Source organism: Triplophysa dalaica, chromosome 5, assembly GCF_015846415.1.
Source record: "Triplophysa dalaica isolate WHDGS20190420 chromosome 5, ASM1584641v1, whole genome shotgun sequence".
NCBI lineage: Eukaryota > Metazoa > Chordata > Actinopteri > Cypriniformes > Nemacheilidae > Triplophysa > Triplophysa dalaica.
Genome location: NC_079546.1, coordinates 10,828,939 through 10,848,208, shown reverse-complemented (window position 1 = coordinate 10,848,208; position 19,270 = coordinate 10,828,939). Strand labels below are relative to the sequence as shown.

Below are 19,270 nucleotides of genomic sequence, written 5' to 3'. Positions count from 1 at the left end.
AGTTGCTATGATACATGATGCACCTAGCGGCCTGATGGTACTCATCTCTATGCTGCTAACCCTGATCTGGGGTCACAGCAGTAACCCGATTTATTTCTCCTGAGGCCGCGTACATGACACAATGACATCAAAGATTCTTCTTCCTCTTATATTGATAGAGAGCTCCTCACCTGGGGTGATGGCTACACCGTTGCCATTGACGACGGGCCTCTCCTCCTCTTCCTCCTCGGGCGGCTCGATGCCAGCCTTTTCCATGTTGCTGACGGACTTGTTGCGTCTGCGTTTGCCCTCGGCTCTGGGTGTGGCGCCTGGCAACAGCTGCTCAGCTACATTCAACAGATGCAGACTGGGCTCTGCGGGGGGCTTGGGTGTGCCGTAATAGTTATCTGCAGAAAGATGAGCCTGATCAGTCAGACAGATCGGAATTTAGTGCTTAAAAGTTCACGCAAGCTTCACAACCAGGACGTCACAATGTGTATCGGTCTACTTCACCATAAATCAGGGACAAATTTGTACCCAAAGTGAGGACAACCTGAGATATCAAAGCAAAATTTTTTGTTTTGTGACATCCTCAATTTCCACTAATATTATCAGCTATAATATTATTTGTAGTGTTTTTTTAACATCTTCATTGAATTCAATGTTCCGCATTGTTTCACAACAGTCCTTGTCCTTGCAAAACGATTAACTTTAGCTCTCTTTCCACCTGCACTCCATCACCTGTACAACCCTGCACAATAACTTGCTCAAATGATACGTGTTTGTGTGAGTGCTGTTCCCTGTTTACAGATTCAGTAAAAGTGACATGGCTCCCTCGGGATGAACAGACTCTGGAGGAGAGCAGGGCATCTGGTTTAGAACAGCCTCAATTCTTCTTGGGTCACTAGCTGACATGACGTTGCAACACACAACCGCTGTAACTCATAAATATTGACTTCAAAATAATTACAAAAGAGTACCTCCAAGCTGGGCACTGTTTGGGCTAAACAAGTCATATTATATGTTTCCAAAAGTATCAATTAATAAAACTTAATAAATTCATATAATGATACATTGAAAAAAATCTTTGTTGAATTTGATTTATTACAGATTGGTTTGCTCTACAAAATCAATTGCTGTGGTTGCGACCATTAGAACAAAATAAAACAAAACTACATACGTCCTTTACATAATATACATTCTACGTATACTATGAGGTAAATATTAACACCCTGTTTACACCGCAGGCAAGTGACATGATGCAACCCAACAAAAGACTACAGAACCCATTATAAACAGAAATTCTATCCCCATTGGATGGGGAGCAATGGGATGCGACAAACGCCTAGTCTCTGTACATTTCTGTATTTTGATGAGCACAAAAGAAGATATTTTGGAGAATGTAGGGAAGCAGTTTTGGGGCACTTTTGACAACCATTGTAATCTTTCCTAATATGGTAGTCAATGGTGGCCAAAAACTGCTTGGTTACGAGCATTCATCCAAATATCTGTTTTCTGTGTTTATCAGAACAGATATATTTATACAGATTTGGACTAACTCGATTTGGTGAGTAAATGATGACAGAATTTTTGATTTTTGGGTGAACTATCCCTTTAATTGGTTTGTCGTATCGCATCGCGTCCACTGGGGGCATAATTGCATGTGGTGAATAAAGTGTGTTAGTTTCCCTTGAAAAAACATTCAATTAAATACAAACTGTAAAATAGTCTCATAAATAGAGTGCAGTGAAACATTGAGTCTATAAGGAATAAAGACAGCTGTGAAAAATAATTGAATAACACCAAGAGACTTTACACTATTCCTATTCTTATCCATTGCTTTTAAATACTTCAAGTACTTTTCCATGGTATAATAAAGAATAAAGGAATGTGTACAAGATCCAGACCAACATTATTATTTACATTAGTAACAGTAGTTGACAGACTAATATGCAAATTTTTACTATGGTAACACGAACTATAAAAAAAATCTTTCTTATGCTATTTTATATTATAAATATAAATAATACACAACAACGTAATATTAACAGTTTTTTTTCTACATGTTGCTATGTGACACCACAGGACACGTGTATTAACAAACCTAGGTTTTCTGATTCTCTCCTGAACAATGCACATTGTGAAAAGTGCTTCAGTATATAAATGAAATTGATTTTAATTGTAAGTGTCATTATGTATCCATTTTTATCAGTCCATATTTTCCTTGGGGATAAGAATAAAAAAAAATTCTAGTGGATAAACTGTCACTTTGCGCATTGTGTTATGTACCAGAACCCTACTTGATGTATTGACATGATGTCTTTGTATTAGACATGAAACTAATGGAGTTTTTAAAATCCACAATTTCTTCTTCAACTCTTTTTGATGTCCTACAGAGAAATGTTATCATATTGGTAAACATAAAAGTCCCGTTGGAAGCAATGCTTTCCAAAAGGTTTTGTTTCGTTGGAAAAGTGTCAGAAAAATCTCATTATGATTCTTCTGGATTGGTTCCAAAATGATGATAGAAATTCCAGCAGGAACCCTTTAGGATTTTTTGACAAGGGCCTTTGTAAATCCACCGCACATCCCACTTAAAAACCTGGTGTTACATTATTAAAGCCGAGTTGTGAAACGGTCTCCGAGCTCTTTAATGTGCCCGTCACAGACTTAAAAACACTGAAAAACTGAAGGAAAATCAAAAACCTCCATTACTGACTCTGATAGAACAAAGTAATCAAGTATATGTCTAGAAGAGTGAAAGACGTCAATGGAGTGCGATACAGAGCGAGCGAGCCGGGGAAATTTTTCCAATGGATGGAGTTGTTGTAACTTAAAAAAGAAGTAAGGATAAGCTTACAAGGCCTATCGCACATCTCCTTAAGGGTATTTTTATTCCACATTGTGAATTAACTAGATTTACCGCCAAGCAGACACTTTCCCATGAATTGTTCTGCTAAAGAGTTCACAGACCTCAATCAGATCAAGTGCAGGTTAAGACACTTGACTTGTACCTTTTCATCTCTTTATGTCTTACCTTCATAAGTTCCACTTTCTAGTAAAGCTCCACTTTTCTCCAGTTCTACAAACCGCTCCACAGTCACAAAATTGTAGTCCACTCCTGGAACCTCTCCTTCTTTGGGCTGCCTTGTCGTACCTGCAGAGGAGAAAGAGACGACAAGTTAGTTCAGGTCAGCGAGCCCCCAACGGGTTTAAGCCACGGGCTTAATCAGCAGCTAGAAAACTCAAAAGGTTTTTTTATAGCAAAGCTCTACGTGAGCCAAGCAGAACAGGTGCCCAAGTAACTGGTCCACTTCGTTTTTACACAAAGTGCCACATATGCTGTCTGACAGTCTGTCAGACACAGAACAAATAAAAGGTGAGACTGAATAGGGCTCATTTGAAGGGTCGTTTGAGGTTACAAACAAAAAAAATGACGCAACCTCATACATGGAAAAGGAAACATACAGCTCCGGACAAAGGTTGGGCGTTATGATGGTTTATACGGTTATGGCGGAACAAAAGGTAATTTGTTACAGTTTTTCTCTATTATGTCTATACCGTGGTATGTAAATAAGTGGCTGTGGCTGACTCACAATGTTACAGGCGTGACGAAGATAAATGGAGAAAGATGAACACACAGCTCAATAACTTCTGAGAAGAAGTAGAGGCTCTTATTATTAATCATTCTATCAAGTATGAATTTCTTTCAACTGTTATTAAATACTGTTTATGTAAAAACGTTGAAAAACGTGTTGAGAAAGCAGATTTTTTGTCTAATTTTCAAGATCTGCAAGTACATAAAATTTTAGGAACACGTTTCTATTTATTTGTAAAAAACACTCTCTCTTAACAGGTATTGTTCCAGCATGTTCTCTTGCCATTTCCTCAAGATGCTGTTTAAACAATATTAAATGAGTTAATATCTATTTTGAGCCCTTACTGCCTGCTTTTTTTCCATTATTTAGTCAAAATCATCCATTTCAAAGTCATTTTCTATTAAACAAAATTGTATTAGTTTACACTGAAAAAAGTTTATATTTGCACATTTGTTTATATTTGTATATAAATCTAATTTAAGACTTTTAAGCATACACCTTTAGATAATACACAGTAAGAAACATTTCAAGTGTGCACTCAAAAACCGACAAATTACAGAAAATTACTGCAAATGTACAATAAAACCAGGAAAATTCTCATTTTATTGCGCCAGCCGCCGTTTTTTATGGGATTTCTTTTCTGTGTTGATAATAATTATATCATATAAATAATACGTTTTCATATATAAAACCATACAAGTATACTATTACTATACTGTGGTATATATCATTGGTGGTAAAATATTACTTGTTTTTCAGGTCACACTGCCTCACGCAGGAAAATATAATGACAGCTTAAAAAATATCATCAATAAGTTTTGACTATTAAAGAGATGTTCTCTTGGGTCCTATGATTAGTCATTGTGCCCCTGCAGGAAGAGAGGGAGACCACAAAAAGTCGTCCTTGGTCCTGAAAATATTATCAAGTCTTTTGTTTTGTTGGAATGAGAGCTTTTAATGAGAACTTTGTGTTTCAGATGTTTTTGTTAAGTAGGATGAATGCTTTAACAGACCCACTTTGACAAGTGATTACCTCAAAACAGCCCCCGCTGACTGTTTAAATGTATAATAATAAAAAACCTTATGTGGCAAGGGGTTAAAAAGCCAAACTGAGGTGTTAATGTGTTTCGGTGTCTGAATGTAGCAGAACATTAATTAGCCAGCGAGGAGCGCTAGAGTTTGTGCTAATGACTTCTAGCTGAGAAAGCACTGGGGTGTTTCTTAACTCGATGAGTTAAGAGAGCTCTCTGCCTGACTGAGAGAGACATAAACATAACATAAACGCCTTTAAAGACTTTTTAAAGGCCTACCTTTGCCCACCTCTACCCAAACGCACAAATAGCACACAAAACATAAAAAATCATCTTATCAAACCCTTCTGAAAAGCTCTGGATTTTGCCAGTAAATTGTTATCAATTAAATACTGTACCAACTCCCAATTTGAAGCAATCCAAGTTAAACTGAGAGCAGAGATTCAAACTCCACCGTGATGTTGGCATGCAGCGATGCAGAAAATCCCAAACAGAGACACGAACCGCCATCAAGCTGTCACCAGTGTCGCAAACCTGCATAATCCCTCATCATCTATCAATCAATAGCTACACAACGAAAACAAGCCCTGAAGCTGGTGGGTTTGCACCGTGATAGGCCATCCATCCTCACGACTGGCATGTTAATGACAGACCAAAGTAAACAGAGGCTAATGAAACGTCTCCGTTCCTGCGACCCGTACCTACGCGAGGCGGACAGAGGACTGCGTAAGACCTTCTCATCACTACAACTTGAATATCTCACAATACCGCCGACTACCCAAGCGTGTAATAACATAATGAAAGCGAAATGAATCCACTACGACCATTAAATCGCTTGCCAACATGGTCTTAAAGCTCAATTTGTTGATAAATCATACTTTAAATGAGAAAAGCAAATTGTTGGAAGATAGATCGATCTCCATGCCAACGATTTCTCCTTAGGAAAGACTTTGGCAGAATGGCTTTGTTGATGAGATGCTACATCAGTTTATTCATTTCGAGACGATAACAAAGTGTGGTAACAGAAGACATAACAATCCCCCTCGCTGGAAGAATTGGGCTCGTAATGCATCGTAGAGAAAAATATGTAAGAGTTCACAATTTAACAAGATTAATGAGTCATTTTTTATAGAGGACAGTCCTATCTTTTGTCACCTGTGGAGAAATCATCTGATACAAGTGTAAAAGATTATAACCAACTGTGCTAACACACTCCCATTCCCACACAAAGACATTTTCACACTCCACGCAATCGACTTCAAAGCGGACCTTTGATGTTGGACAGCTATAACAAGCCGGGCTATCCACTGGGGTTTTTTTTCATTACTTTCTCACAGGGTCGATGCTGAATTGCTTACGATTTAGTGTGTAATTCATTTAGCAGCAGTCTGAGATGATACCTCATAATACTGAATTTTAGGTCATTTCACAAAGTCGAGAATAATTATTGCCGCAAATTGCTAACAACATGCATCACATCGGGGTTGGATGCCACATGCTACTTGTACCTCTAAATGAAAAATATTGCCGATAGCATCACGGATGGTGATTTTACAGCTTGCTAGGCAGCAGGCAGCCGGAAAGACCACTGTCAATAGTGTAACCTTTTGGGGGTTTTATCTCTATCATCCCAGAAAGAAAGAAAACTTTATGCTAAAGTTTGCTCTTTCGTACCAAAGGAAAGCTTAATGGAGTTTTCATTCAATATTTCATTCAACTTTGTCTCAGATTTTTCGTTAAATGTGAGATGCCACAGTGTTTCATGCATTCTGACTACTTAACAATGTTAAACGTGCTATGAAACTGAGCCATGTTTGTGTTTTGTTGGCAATGGGTGCTTTAGTTTAGTTGATTTTAGAAGATTAAATACAAATTGTACTGAGATTATACAATACTTTGGCTCTTATTGCAAAAATTTACAGTTTGAAACATTACTCTCCAACAATCTTGATTTACGCTCTACCATTGCTGTCTATGAGAAACAAATAAAAAGGTTTAAAAATACATCAATTAAGATCTTTCTCCATGGCATAATTTGTTTGGATGCAACTATATTTTATCCAGCATCAGCATCTCTCTCTTTATTCTTTCCACATGATCACTGCTACTGTCCATAAATATGTTAATAAATCATAAAAAATAGTGCAGGAAACATTATCGGAATATTGTAAACAAGCTCAAAATTGAAATGATTTTGACTTGGAATACTGCATTAGAATGGTTGTAATACTCAACCTTAATAATATATAATAGGATAATACATCAATTGAAAGGTTTTTAAACAGTTTGTTTCAGGAGGATTTTACTTAATCAAACTTTGAACCAATTTACATTCAATTCTAGTCTCCAGGAAGTGCATCCAAGTTTGCAAACCTCTAGAGAAAAAGAAAAAGTGATTGTTTCCACATGAGCAATCCTGGTGGCAGCAAGCTACAAACAATTGTTACAGTAACGCGAACGGAATACTGCTTCTCAGTGAGGCGGGGGACAAGTTATTTGTCCTGGGTATCATCCACAATGACTTGAAAGTGGCAGAATCTTCCTGTGTACAAAATGCACCTCTGTATTCCCTGCTGAGTGGAAGAAAAAGAAAAACCAAATACTATCTGGATATTGTTTCCTTGCACATTGTTTGAGCAAGGGAGAGAAACAGAGAGAGGCGTGAAGGATTTGGGCTTGCCGTTTCTTTGAAAACCTGGCACGTGGGCTAAATTCTGGCTTGGGTTCCCAGCCAATCTCATAAGGCACATAACAAGAACAGTATGTGCATCATGCAGAAGGTTTGCATCTTCAACACATGGGCATGGCAGGACATCCTCTGTGGTTATTACATTCTCAAAGAGTTTCATAAAATGCCTCATAAAGAAAAAATACTTATTTACAGAATTTTACTGATATTTTTTGTATTAAAAAAATGACATTTTTTTTACAAATAGGAAGTACAGTCAAAAATTGTCAAATTACAGATAAAGACTGCAAATTTAGAAGAAAACTGTCATTTTATGTGAAAAATTAGGAATTTATTTTTGGTGCCCAAGGTGCTGCAATTTTTTTTACAGTGGGGTACTTGACGATAACTTACTGAATTGTTAGCAATTTTGTTGGGTTAAGGATACCTTACATTGTTTTAGAGCTTAGATAATTATTAAAAAAAATCACGATTTCTTCCATATCCAGCGGTGGCATTTTTTTAAAAACTATTTCTAGGTAGCCTTCATGTTTAGGTAAATAAGAATTATTTTTGTTTAACTCTGTCAACTAGTGACAAAATTCCAAATAAAACTCTGTTTTTTATTTGCATTTCTTTGCAGAAAATGTAAACGGGACAAACTGATCAAAATAACAAAAAAAGATGTCATGTTTGCAGATCTTGAATACTGCAACATATTATGGAATAAACATGATTTTTCCATAAATTTCATTTTATTTTCCATTTTTCCACATTATTTTATAGAAATGGTAAAGAGAGGGAATGAAATGTCAGGGAGAAAAGGCTGTAGGTGACCTTGGCAAATAAAGCAACCCAGCTTCAAACTCACCAGTACAGTGCCAAAGCCGGAGATTGCGTCAAAACATAATATAACATCTTGAATTTAAATTGAAACCAGTGTGAGGCCCCACACTGAAAAGTGAGTGAACAGTAATGTATGGAAATTCACACGAGATGAGAACATGCACCACTTTTGTATTTGAGAAAAAAGATGGAACACTTTGCTTGAGATGAACCAATTCTGGAGTTTCCTCTCTTGTCTCCCACATGTGATTATTTTCTTCTGATCCATATGGATTACTGTTGCTATGTTAGTGGGCACCGAGCCATGCGAGAAGCCTCTACACACAAGTGTGTTTGTTTTGCGGTTGAGTTGATGTAACGTGGGGATTCTGCAGCTTGGTGTTGAAGGTTTCTGTCCTGTGGCTGTGTGTTATGAATCATCTCGGTGCTCTAGCTGCCAGCTAAACAGAAGTTAGGATGGATCACAAAACCAAAAAATGCTCCCGGACACTTCCTAATGTCTGCAATATGGATCCTGTCTGTTTTTCTTGAGCTCGATTGCTAAGAATTTCTTAATGGTCATGCTGGGAGATACCCTCTCAAGATCTAAGGACCAGCCACTGCAATGTGACTATCCCAGCCAACAGTCACGCCGCATACGCTTGCCATCCAAACGCATTAAGCAAGATCACCCGCACAGCTGCTAAGGGTCCCAGTTGTGCCCTCCCCGTGCACGAAAGCACCACCACAAGAATTTCCCCCGTCGAGAATGCAGCGTGAGCTGAGAAAAGACGGTGACCTACTTCTTCTGCCTACTGTTTAAGAGACAATATGACAACATTGCACTGTGATTCAGCAGGGGGGAATTACAGCCTATCATTAATGCCTTGCAAAAGGAACTGGCAATTGCGAGCTGCAACTGCCAACCCGTATACTGCAAGATGAGAAGAATTATTCTGGCAAGATCATGAGATATGGGCTGTAATAATGCTGGCTGATTGGACTGTGGTGGTCTGAAGTGGAAAGCAGATGGGAGTATGTTCTCCGCTGAAATGGACATGATGAGCAAAAGGCTGGTGAAATGAAAGAGAAACAGCAAATTGAATAGCATGCATGGAGGAGAGAAAACCCTGAGGTTTATGGAGAACACAGGGTTTGTGGATATCAAAGATCGCTGAAGAAAGAGAAGAATGGTTATAGGGTGGCTCTTTATAAACTTTGCCTTAGCAATAAACTAAAGTTGAAGAATTTAAATTGTTATCTAAAAGTAAATAACAAGTAAACTAAACTAAATACAAATAAATTAAACTTATCTAGCAACATAAAAAAAGACAAAAGCACATTACTTAATTACAAAAAAACAAACATGCAAACTAATATAATAATAAAAGCTACATTTATAATAAATGTACTTATCATCATAATAATATATTTACAATAAAACAATATTAAGTCGGTAGTTTTTCATTTTAAGGCCCCTTTGTGTAGGGTTACAATCTTAAATGAAACCACATTCAATTATACAAGTCTGGAACATTAATTATTTGTCTGGTTGTTATTTTTTTCTGATGTTTGATTGCACAAAATTTCATATAATGCCACAAAAACTGTGGCCCCATGGATCCATCTTGAGGCCTCCAGTTTAAGAACCACCGCTATTATCTTGTTTCGGCCATACAAAAGACAATGCTTAAATATGAATTGTTCGTAGCAGTATTTTAACATCAAATATCTCAATGTTTTTAAATCCTTTTCGGATTTATGACAATATACGCTTGTTTTTCTTTGCCCTTTGACATTTTTTTCTTGTTTTATGCATTAACCAAATTACATTTTAAATGCGTTAAACAAGAAACATGCTCCTTAATTACGGCGATCTGTTTTAATGAATTCAAGTGTTTTATTACCAGATAACAAAATTGTAAGAGTACAACGCAGAATTGCAGAACTGTAGGTCTTTGAGAGACATAAAGTCTATAGTAAAACAGATCAGATTCTGCTCGTATTGGGCAATGTTTTCACAATGCAGCCACTGGCATTTCCGCCTGTCCCAGTTCAGTCCCTAATCCATCTGTTATTATTGCAAGGGGCCATGTCAGCGAGGTCCATTGTGTCCTCTCTAATCTGACCATTTGTCATTTAGGAAACAGCAAGGCCTCCTAATGCTTCGGTATTATGGGTCTGAATTACTAGAAACAGAAACAGGGTGTCCGGATGTGGGGCTTTTGAGATGCATAATGAAAAACTTGCTTTCAATGCACCTCTTTCATCTTCTTTCAACGTGCTTGTTGGGCTAAATCAAATATTTACTTAACTTCACGAAGATGAAAAACAAATAGGCATGAAGAGCATTCAGGAAAAGCAAAAATAATTGGATAGGGTCTAATATTGAGCCATGAGGCACACCGGGGGGTTTGTTTTTGGCAAAGCTTGAAAATTCAAAAAAATTGACCAATGTGTTTGAGCTCTTTCAATAGGTAAGAAGGCAGAAGGACGTGAGAGCACTGTGTTCCAGTGTGATTGATAGTAGACACGTGGAATTGATTTCAAAACCAGGAAATTGACCTGCTAGCATGTTGAATCTGCAACAGCTCAACCCTCTCTAGAAATCCATAATCAGCTATACCTCCAAGAGGTGTATTGACACTGTAGTATTTATTATGCCTGGAAGAAAGGTAAGACGTGATTGATGAGGGGAAATACTCTCCATTATACGATATGATTTTATTTGCCAACTTGCTGCGTTTAAAACCACATTTGAGAATCTGCCATCACTGATGCATTGATATTTATAATTTACATGGATTTGTGGCTTTTCCAACACATTTAACTACGACTGATAGCCTAGAGGGAATCTATAAACTGTAATGCAAGCACCCACATTACTTACTAAATAACATAAAGGTTTTTGTCAAACAAACCTAAAATGATTTTCATGGAGTAAACACATTAAACGACACAAAAACTTTATACCCAAGTCAAAGAATTTCAAACCAACTAAAACATATTGTACATACCCTAAAGCAGACACTTGATCATGTTTTATGTCCTTTTAAAACACCCTCTCGCTCTTCTGACACACACAACAAGTTTTTCTCAGAGCTATTTGGTGACGGGTGGGGTGTTTTCTCCAATCGGATGTTTGATCTCTCACGCTTCATGTTTCTCCCTTCCTTGTTTATCTTTTTGGATGGTGACAAAAAAAGCTTTGCTTTCCGTCGACTTCAGAGGAATACAAGCATCTGAGCAGTCACTCACAGCTCAGCGAAAGAGAGGAGGGAACAGCTTGTGAAAAATATGCAATTTGGAGAAGGTTGACAGCCAGCAGAGCAAAGTAACCTCAAAATCTGTCTGACCCTCTTCCTTTAATCTCATGCCATCCAGGAGTGGATGAGAAGGCGCAGTGGGTGTCATTGGATGTTCCTTCATGCTCATCTGTGGAATTGTGAAAAAAAGCAGTGTTCGCACATATGAGCAGCTGACATGGATAATTGGGTGATCAGAACGGGGGCCAGAAAAGAGAGAGAGGCGAAAAAGAAATACTGAAACGCAATCAAGAAAGGGAGGGATGATGTCAGTGTGTGCACACAGCCTTTGGGCATCAGAATGTGTTGAATGTCTGCTGGCCTGATCCCAGATCAGATGTTTTGCTGTCAGCCTAATCCTATGTAAATATTACTGTGGCATGGCTGAGCGCGAGAGCTTTGTGACTCAATCTGTCTGAGTATCAAGCTAAAAATCAGCAAAGACTTATCAGAAGAAAGACACTGCGACTTCCTACAGATGATATACGTGCAATGTTTACACAGATTCAAACCTACAAGTCATGTATAAAATGACATGATAGTAAACGGTCACAGAATTTACATTTTTGGATGAACTGTCTATTTAAGCACAGGTCTCAAGGGAAACACTCCTTAAAGGGATAGTTCAACCAAAAAATAAAAAAATCTGTCATAATTTACTCATCCTTAAGGTCTTTTCAAAATCTGTATACATTTCTTTGTTGCGACGAACACAGAGGAAGATATTTGGAAAGACACTTTGAACCGAAACAATTTTTGGCCACCATTGACTATCATTGTAGGAAAAATCACAATGGTAGTCAAAAGTGTAGAACTGCTTTCCTACATTCTTCAAAATATTCTCCTTGGTGTTCATCTGAACAAAGAAATGAAAAACTCCTACCAAGGTAGTTAAAGGTGACCAAGGACTGTTAGGTTCTTCCAAATATCTTTCTCTGTGTTCATCAGAACAAAGAAATTGGTTCTGAACAGCTTGAGGTTGAATAAATCAAGACAGAATTTTCATTTTTGGGTTCCTTTAAGTGTTCTTCTTTCATATCAGACAACCAAACCCCCACGGGTCAAGTGTTAAGGAATCAACTTCCCCAAAAGGATTAAATGATCAAACACTTGACTTCCTCCACTTCATAGGTGATGGTATAATGGAACTCTCTGTTGTATTTGCATCACTGAGCTTTATGAGCACAGGCATGTCTGTGCATCCGAGGGAATTATTAGTATGTACAGGCTCGGGTATTTTCTCCGACACGTGGGAGCCACGCGCGCAGGAAACAGATTAAAATCTAAGGGAACATGCGCGCAGCGAGTGTCTGTTAGTTATTATAAACATAGACTTCATTGTCTTCTCAATTTATACGCTGTCGTTTCTTCACTCCTGCAGTTAATAGAGACTCCAATTAGAGCTAAAGGGCGCCAGCCCTACACTCGCATCCTCTTGTGAGATGATGGGTGGAGAAGAGATGAGAGGAAGAGTTGAGCGGGGGGTTTAACAAGGGAAACGGCGTGAGAGAAAAAATAAGAGGTTCCTTTTGCTTAATAACAGTGGCCGCTACTTGAACGCTGCCACACTCTGACTCCAGACATCAAAGCCACCCGAGATAAAGCTCTTCCGCATCTTTAATTATACATACCTAAACATATGGAGACAACAAACGGTGGGAGATGTTATGCAAATGAGAGCCAATTAGATTTATAGACACGCTATAATAAAGCCTTTCATTTTGTTCACTGCAGGTAAGCAAGAATGTTAAATGAACACTGACAATTTGTTTCAAAACAAGCTTTTTAAGTTAGCCAGCATTTAAAAGACATTCTGCTTTCTTAGCTGATGACGTTAAGTAATCCTTTTATTATTATAGATTATAATTTATATTTGATTAATTATTCATTCATTTATTTATACATTTTTGAGTCTAATATAATACATTTATTATCGAAATAAGGGTTACACTTCACGCTAAGGTTGTATTTATTAACATTGGTTAATGCATTAGGACACATAAACAAACAATGAAAAATGCCACTTAAGCATTTTTTTATTTTAGTTACGTACAGTGGCGTAGCCACGGGTGTCCTGGTGCCACCCACAGTGGGAGCTGGCACACCTTAGAAACAGATGCAGAATAAAAAAAATTATAGTCCTGATAAATGTTTTTCTACACTTGGGGTATAGTTTTTTTTTTTTTAATGTAATTGAAATTGTAAATAATATTTGATAAAATATATCTGCAGACCGTTTTCATAGTGACTCCTACGGAATAATGAAGGTTGCTGGTTCCCCTGCTGCTGGGATTAGACGCGTTTGGCATGATGGAAATATTAAAGGTACCGAGCAGGCGCTATAGACTTGGAGTGGGAGGTCCTTATCTTACAGTATTTGTGCAACTGCTCAAATGTTCGACTCATATGATTAAGAAGTTTCCCCGAACACGAACAGTGTACTGCATGTTTTGATCACATGGCCTATTACAAGCTGTTCTTTGAAGCGCTTGTTTTCAGAGTTGCATTTTGTCGTTTCCCATCATAATCATTTCGCCTGATTTGCGAAATAAAAACACTTAATTTGCAAAAAAGATTTTACACTTGAAGTCTTTATATGAGCGCATAACAAAATGGCATGAGTGCTAGTTTGTCCGTCGTGTTCCGAGCGATGGCTGGCTTGATCGCAGTGAAATACGTGGGTTTAATGTTTGCCATGTCAGAATTTATTCGGCAAATGCGTTTTTATCTCCGGCGAGCCTGAGTTTAGTTTTACACATCAGTTTTACACCCAGTCTATTCTGTAACGTTAGTGATAAACAAGAGTCTGGGTTTTTTAGCACATTCATCTGACAATAAATGAGGCACACAGTTTTTCTGATGCACACCCAGAGTCTCTTTTCTAGCTACGCTATTGGTTATGTATGATTAAATGCTAATTGTGACCATTACTTATATATTTAAAATCTATAGTTGTATCTTTTGACATTAGTAAATGCACTGTAAACTAACATAAACAACTGAAATGGCATTTATATACAGACATTAATTAATGCTTAAAACTATATTAATCTATATAAACTATATTAACCGATGGCCTTTTGGACAGTGCTCTGACCTGTGCCACGGTTGCACTTCAGGCGACCCGAGTTCAAGTCCCTCCTCATGGTGCTTTTCTTATCCTGCGCACTTTTCTTTTCCTTTTCGCTTTCTATTCACTCATCTACTAAACTGCTGTATTAAGGAAACGTTTTTTAAATAGTTGATTTTGTGTTATAATTGATTATTTAATTTTTTCGTAAATACTATGGTAATAGAAATTGTAATCAACTTACCAAAATATGGTTACTCCACTCCTCATATAATAAAACCTAATGTTTTACAGTCTGACCAGTTAACAAGTGACCAAAACCCCTCTATAACTATCAGAACAGACCAACCTGACCAAAATGGGAGATCATCTGACCACCTTAGGCATGTTTAAGCAGTTAAGCGTGTAATGTATAATAGCTTGTTTTGGTTCAAGGTAAATATACTGTAGTTTACCAAAATAAAAGCTATTGAAACACTTGGCCTAAATATAATTTAAAATAACTTTAACTATACAATTTTTTTTAAACTTGCACAAAGGTTAAGGCACAAAACAGAAAAACTCAAACTAAAATAAAAATAAATTCAACTTTTAAAAGTTTTAAATAACAAAATATAATAATAATACAATTACAAAAATTGCTAAATTGCTAAAACATACACTACACCTACCATATAAAATATAAACATATGATTCAAAATATGAATAAAACAAAAAACAAAATTATCCTAATTCTGTTCTGGCTAAATGCAGCATCACTCGTATCACAATCATGTCACAATTGTTCACTTTAAGTACACTTTCCCCGTTATTTGTCTTTGTCCAGTGTACTTTTATGCTTACTGGAGCATTGTGTTGTTACCCTAGCAACATGCCAACATGCCGCCTCAATCAGGATCAATTGTGAGTCGAGTGTGCCGTGCTTCTCGTAAAGGAGCTTTATTTGTGTGCAGCACAGAGGCTCCATGAAGATAAAAATATTGTCTATAAAGACAGAAATTCATCTCACTAATATCAAGAATCATCACAGAGAGCAGCTTTTACAGTTCTCAGATCAGGCTTGAATTACGTGTATGTAGGTCAATAAATAAACAAATCTAACTGTTTTGCAGATATCTCCTTGCTTGAGTCTGTATTAGCCTCAAAATATGAAACTTTTGGCCTAACCCGAAAGACAGTAAACCGCAAACTCCGTGGCATTCCTGAAATTCTACCAAAAAATGCACAGCGTGATACAAGTTTATAAAAAAAACATAAATAATAAAAACTTCCAAATGAATAATTCACGTATTTGCCTCCTTCTGGCACCCAGCATCTTGCTATGGGCGAAGATTGTGCTCTCAGAAAACCGTACCCACACGGCAGCTAACTGGGAATGGCAGAAAAAGATATGGAGACAGTGTTTATATACATACTAATGTAAGGTTAAACGCGTCAACCTGTGTGAAAAGCCATGAAAACTGTGCCGTGAGCTACCCGACTGCCGCATGCAAAAGCGTGATCAAATATTGTATTTCATATTCTGTCGAAACTGTAAACTACATGTTCAGGGGCTCCCGAAGACTCGTTCACAGGGACTTCTGAAAGCTTCAAAGCAAGTTTTGTATTCAAGTCACTGCTCCTTTGCGTCTGCCTTCGCGTGCTTATATTTGTTTGGATTTTTTTGTGTAGCGTGTTGATTACGTCTCTTTTACTGCAGCGTGTCTTCGACGTTCAGGCATTTCATGTAGCAGACAGAAATAAGTTGAAAGCAAGAGAAGGGCTATTTTGGGGGATATTTGTGAGGTGATACTGGGGCACTCAAAGTCTTCTAAGTATCCATTCACGCTATATGCGAAAATGGGGCGTGAAGCAACAATCAATAACAAAACACAGCCAATCGCACACCCTCATGTGCTGCAGCTCAAGAGCTTAAACAAGAAGAGATGCGTCTCTTGTTTCATCATGACTTAATGCCTCACCGCACCTTATGCTTTCTTTGTGAAACTTTTCGTATCACTTCTAAATTTAATCTTCTAAAATCAGTACCTCATTACCCATTTTTATTGAGCAATATTCATGATGTGCAGAACTTCCACTGAATGAGACCATTGTGAAGGCAGAGCGGTCAGCCAAATATGTGACAGAAATGTGTAAAATAGATGCACTGTCACTTGTTGTGTATCATTGTCGGGGCTGGTTAGGACAAACAATCTCAATAACATGGAAAGTTATCTTTTATTGCCTGTTGTGGCATTTCATTGTGTCTGGTTATACCGTAAAGTTTACCGTAAATTGTATATAATTTTATTGTATGATTTTACAGACTTTCACAAATTTTCGAAATACGGTAAAAACATAAGCTGCAAAAATGCTGTAAAAACAGCTAACTTAAAAGATAAAATAACAATAAAAAAATATATATTTTTACTTAAAAAAATTGTTTTAATGGTCTTATATGTATTTCTTACAAGGTAGGACACAAGGTACACAATGTTCACAACATACATATTCTCTCTTAGAGTTATCCATAGAGCTATACCTAACTCAAACAACCATTTTTATTTTCTTTTTTTAAACGCTATTAAGAAGCAGGTTTATTTGAAACCAGTAATAATTGTATTATTATCAAATCTCAAAAAAAGTAAATGTAATAAATTGCTACCCTTACAACTTTGCTTCAGGGCAACAAGTATCTAAACATCATTTATTTGCTCTTAGAAGCTGGCATCAAATCGGCCAATCAGATTAGAGCATGTCAGATGATGAAATGACCTGCATCGAAATGCATCAACTGTTCAACAAGTCGGCTGTAGCTTATCCGTAGGCATGAGCTAGATGGCGTCATGACTTCCTTAAACTAGAAAACACCACAAAAATACTACCAAATACTATTTCGTATTATCTACAGTATATCAGCTATACTTACAAACACAAAGTACTCTATAGTATAGTATCAACCTCACTTCAATGCAGAATGCAAACTCCACATAAAAATTAATTGGATACTTCTAAAGGTGTCCACCATGACCACTTCCACCAATGCAATTTTTCCACATTCTTTCTCTCTCACACTCTGTTTAATGGCAGGGAGCCAAAGAGATCGAGTCGGTTTTAAGCACGAGGCTGGAGCTTCACAGTTCAGCTAATCCAATTTCACCCACAGACAAATCATCTCTGGCCATTTACAGGTTTAGAACAAAATCTTTTAGGGGGGGACCGTAAAAGCCATTGGCTGGTGCCGCATATCCAGTTACGATGATTTTTGCACAGTGGGGAATGAAAGTCTGTCACCTACCCCTTGGCTATACCCTGGATGCCCAGCATATGGAGAATGATATCGGCGGAGAAAGGCATTAAAACCTAATATAATTATCTGGAACAATATGACACATCAGGAGAGAATAGCTCTTTTACCAAAGCAAGTAAGCTGCCTAGCTAAACAGCATTTTGGTCAATAAGGGTCCAGCTCCCAAAGGCCATTCCAAAGAAAAGACAGCAAAACTATGCTGCTTTTTAGTACACCTCACTTTGGTTACGCAGCATAGAAGACTCCTTCAGAAATCAGACAATCCCAGCATGCAATGCAAGGAAAGCCATTATTACAAGCTCTATATCAAAACATAATGAGATCCCTACTTATATAGAATTTTTGGCATCGTATTTGATCTCATCTCCCAACAGACCGTTCCAAACATAAGACAATTCAATTTAAATTTATTTTCATATTTTCGAGCGCTTCAGAACAGTAGAAACACAAGTAAAAACAGGACATACGTTGTGTATGAATACATATTACTGTATATGTTTTTCGATTGAAAAAACTAATTGATAATAATTTTCAGTAGGTTTGTAATCGGACTAGGGCTGTCACACAATTAATCGTGATTAGTCGCATCCAGAATAAAAGTTTGAGTTTACATAATAGAGGTCTGTGTACTGTGCATGTTTATTTTGTATTTATAAACACATACATACACATACATTCAGAAAAATATCAAATAAACATTTATATATAATTTCGATAGTTGGTAAATATAAATAAATATTTCCTAAATGAATATATGTATGTGTATGTTTTTGTGTTTATAAATTTAAAATTAACATCAGACCGGTATATTATAGTATCATAGTGCTCTTAAGCTAGTTTGTACATGGTGTTTTCTAGATGTATTTTAGCAATACTAACATTGTAATTGGCTTCTAAATAGAAAGATCTCTAAATTGATGACAAATACATCAAACTGAAACCATTTCATGATCTGGATGAGCATCAAAAATATCAGTCATTTTATCAGAAGGCTCATACCCATCTAAATGCTTCATGAGAAGACCATGTATGAAGACTACGAGACAAAATAGGCTGCCATAGAAAAACTTTTTTCACAATGTATTGTGATGAGCTCTGTGCATACGCACAAACGAATTCTCTGTTGAAAATGCTGACTCTTTAAACCCAGTAGACCTATAAAATCATACAGCAGATTAATCTCAAAAATATATGGTGTAGACTAAAATAAAGACTGCATACTTTGCAAGACACTTTAGTAATTCCCTATCAAAATGATCTATAAAAAGAAGTACCTCAACATCTAAATCAGCACAAAAAATTTGAGCACTCCGGTTTTGTCTTTGATCAAAACATTGGTATTGTGTCGTTTAAATATCTATAGATATGTTCTAGAACTGCAAACATTTAGGTCATTTTGACCAGTTTGTCCATTTTCAACAAAAGTGATGGAAATAAACAAACAACATTTTCATTTGAAATATGGCAGAAATGTTGTCACTAGTTCTTAAAGTGAAACAAAAAT

General features: G+C 37.0%; 1 protein-coding gene across 9 annotated transcripts in view; it reads right to left on the bottom strand.

Annotated features, from left to right (window-relative positions):
• The window catches only part of magi2a (membrane associated guanylate kinase, WW and PDZ domain containing 2a), a 173,764-nt gene that overhangs the window by 73,041 nt on the left and 81,453 nt on the right, over positions 1-19,270 (bottom strand). For all 9 annotated transcript variants that reach the window (XM_056747609.1, XM_056747610.1, XM_056747612.1 and 6 more), the window contains exons 3-4: positions 3,017-3,136; positions 171-386 (exon numbers count right to left, since the gene is read on the bottom strand). In XM_056747609.1, the coding sequence (XP_056603587.1) occupies positions 171-386; positions 3,017-3,136 (336 nt within the window). The remainder of the gene's footprint in view (positions 1-170; positions 387-3,016; positions 3,137-19,270) is intronic.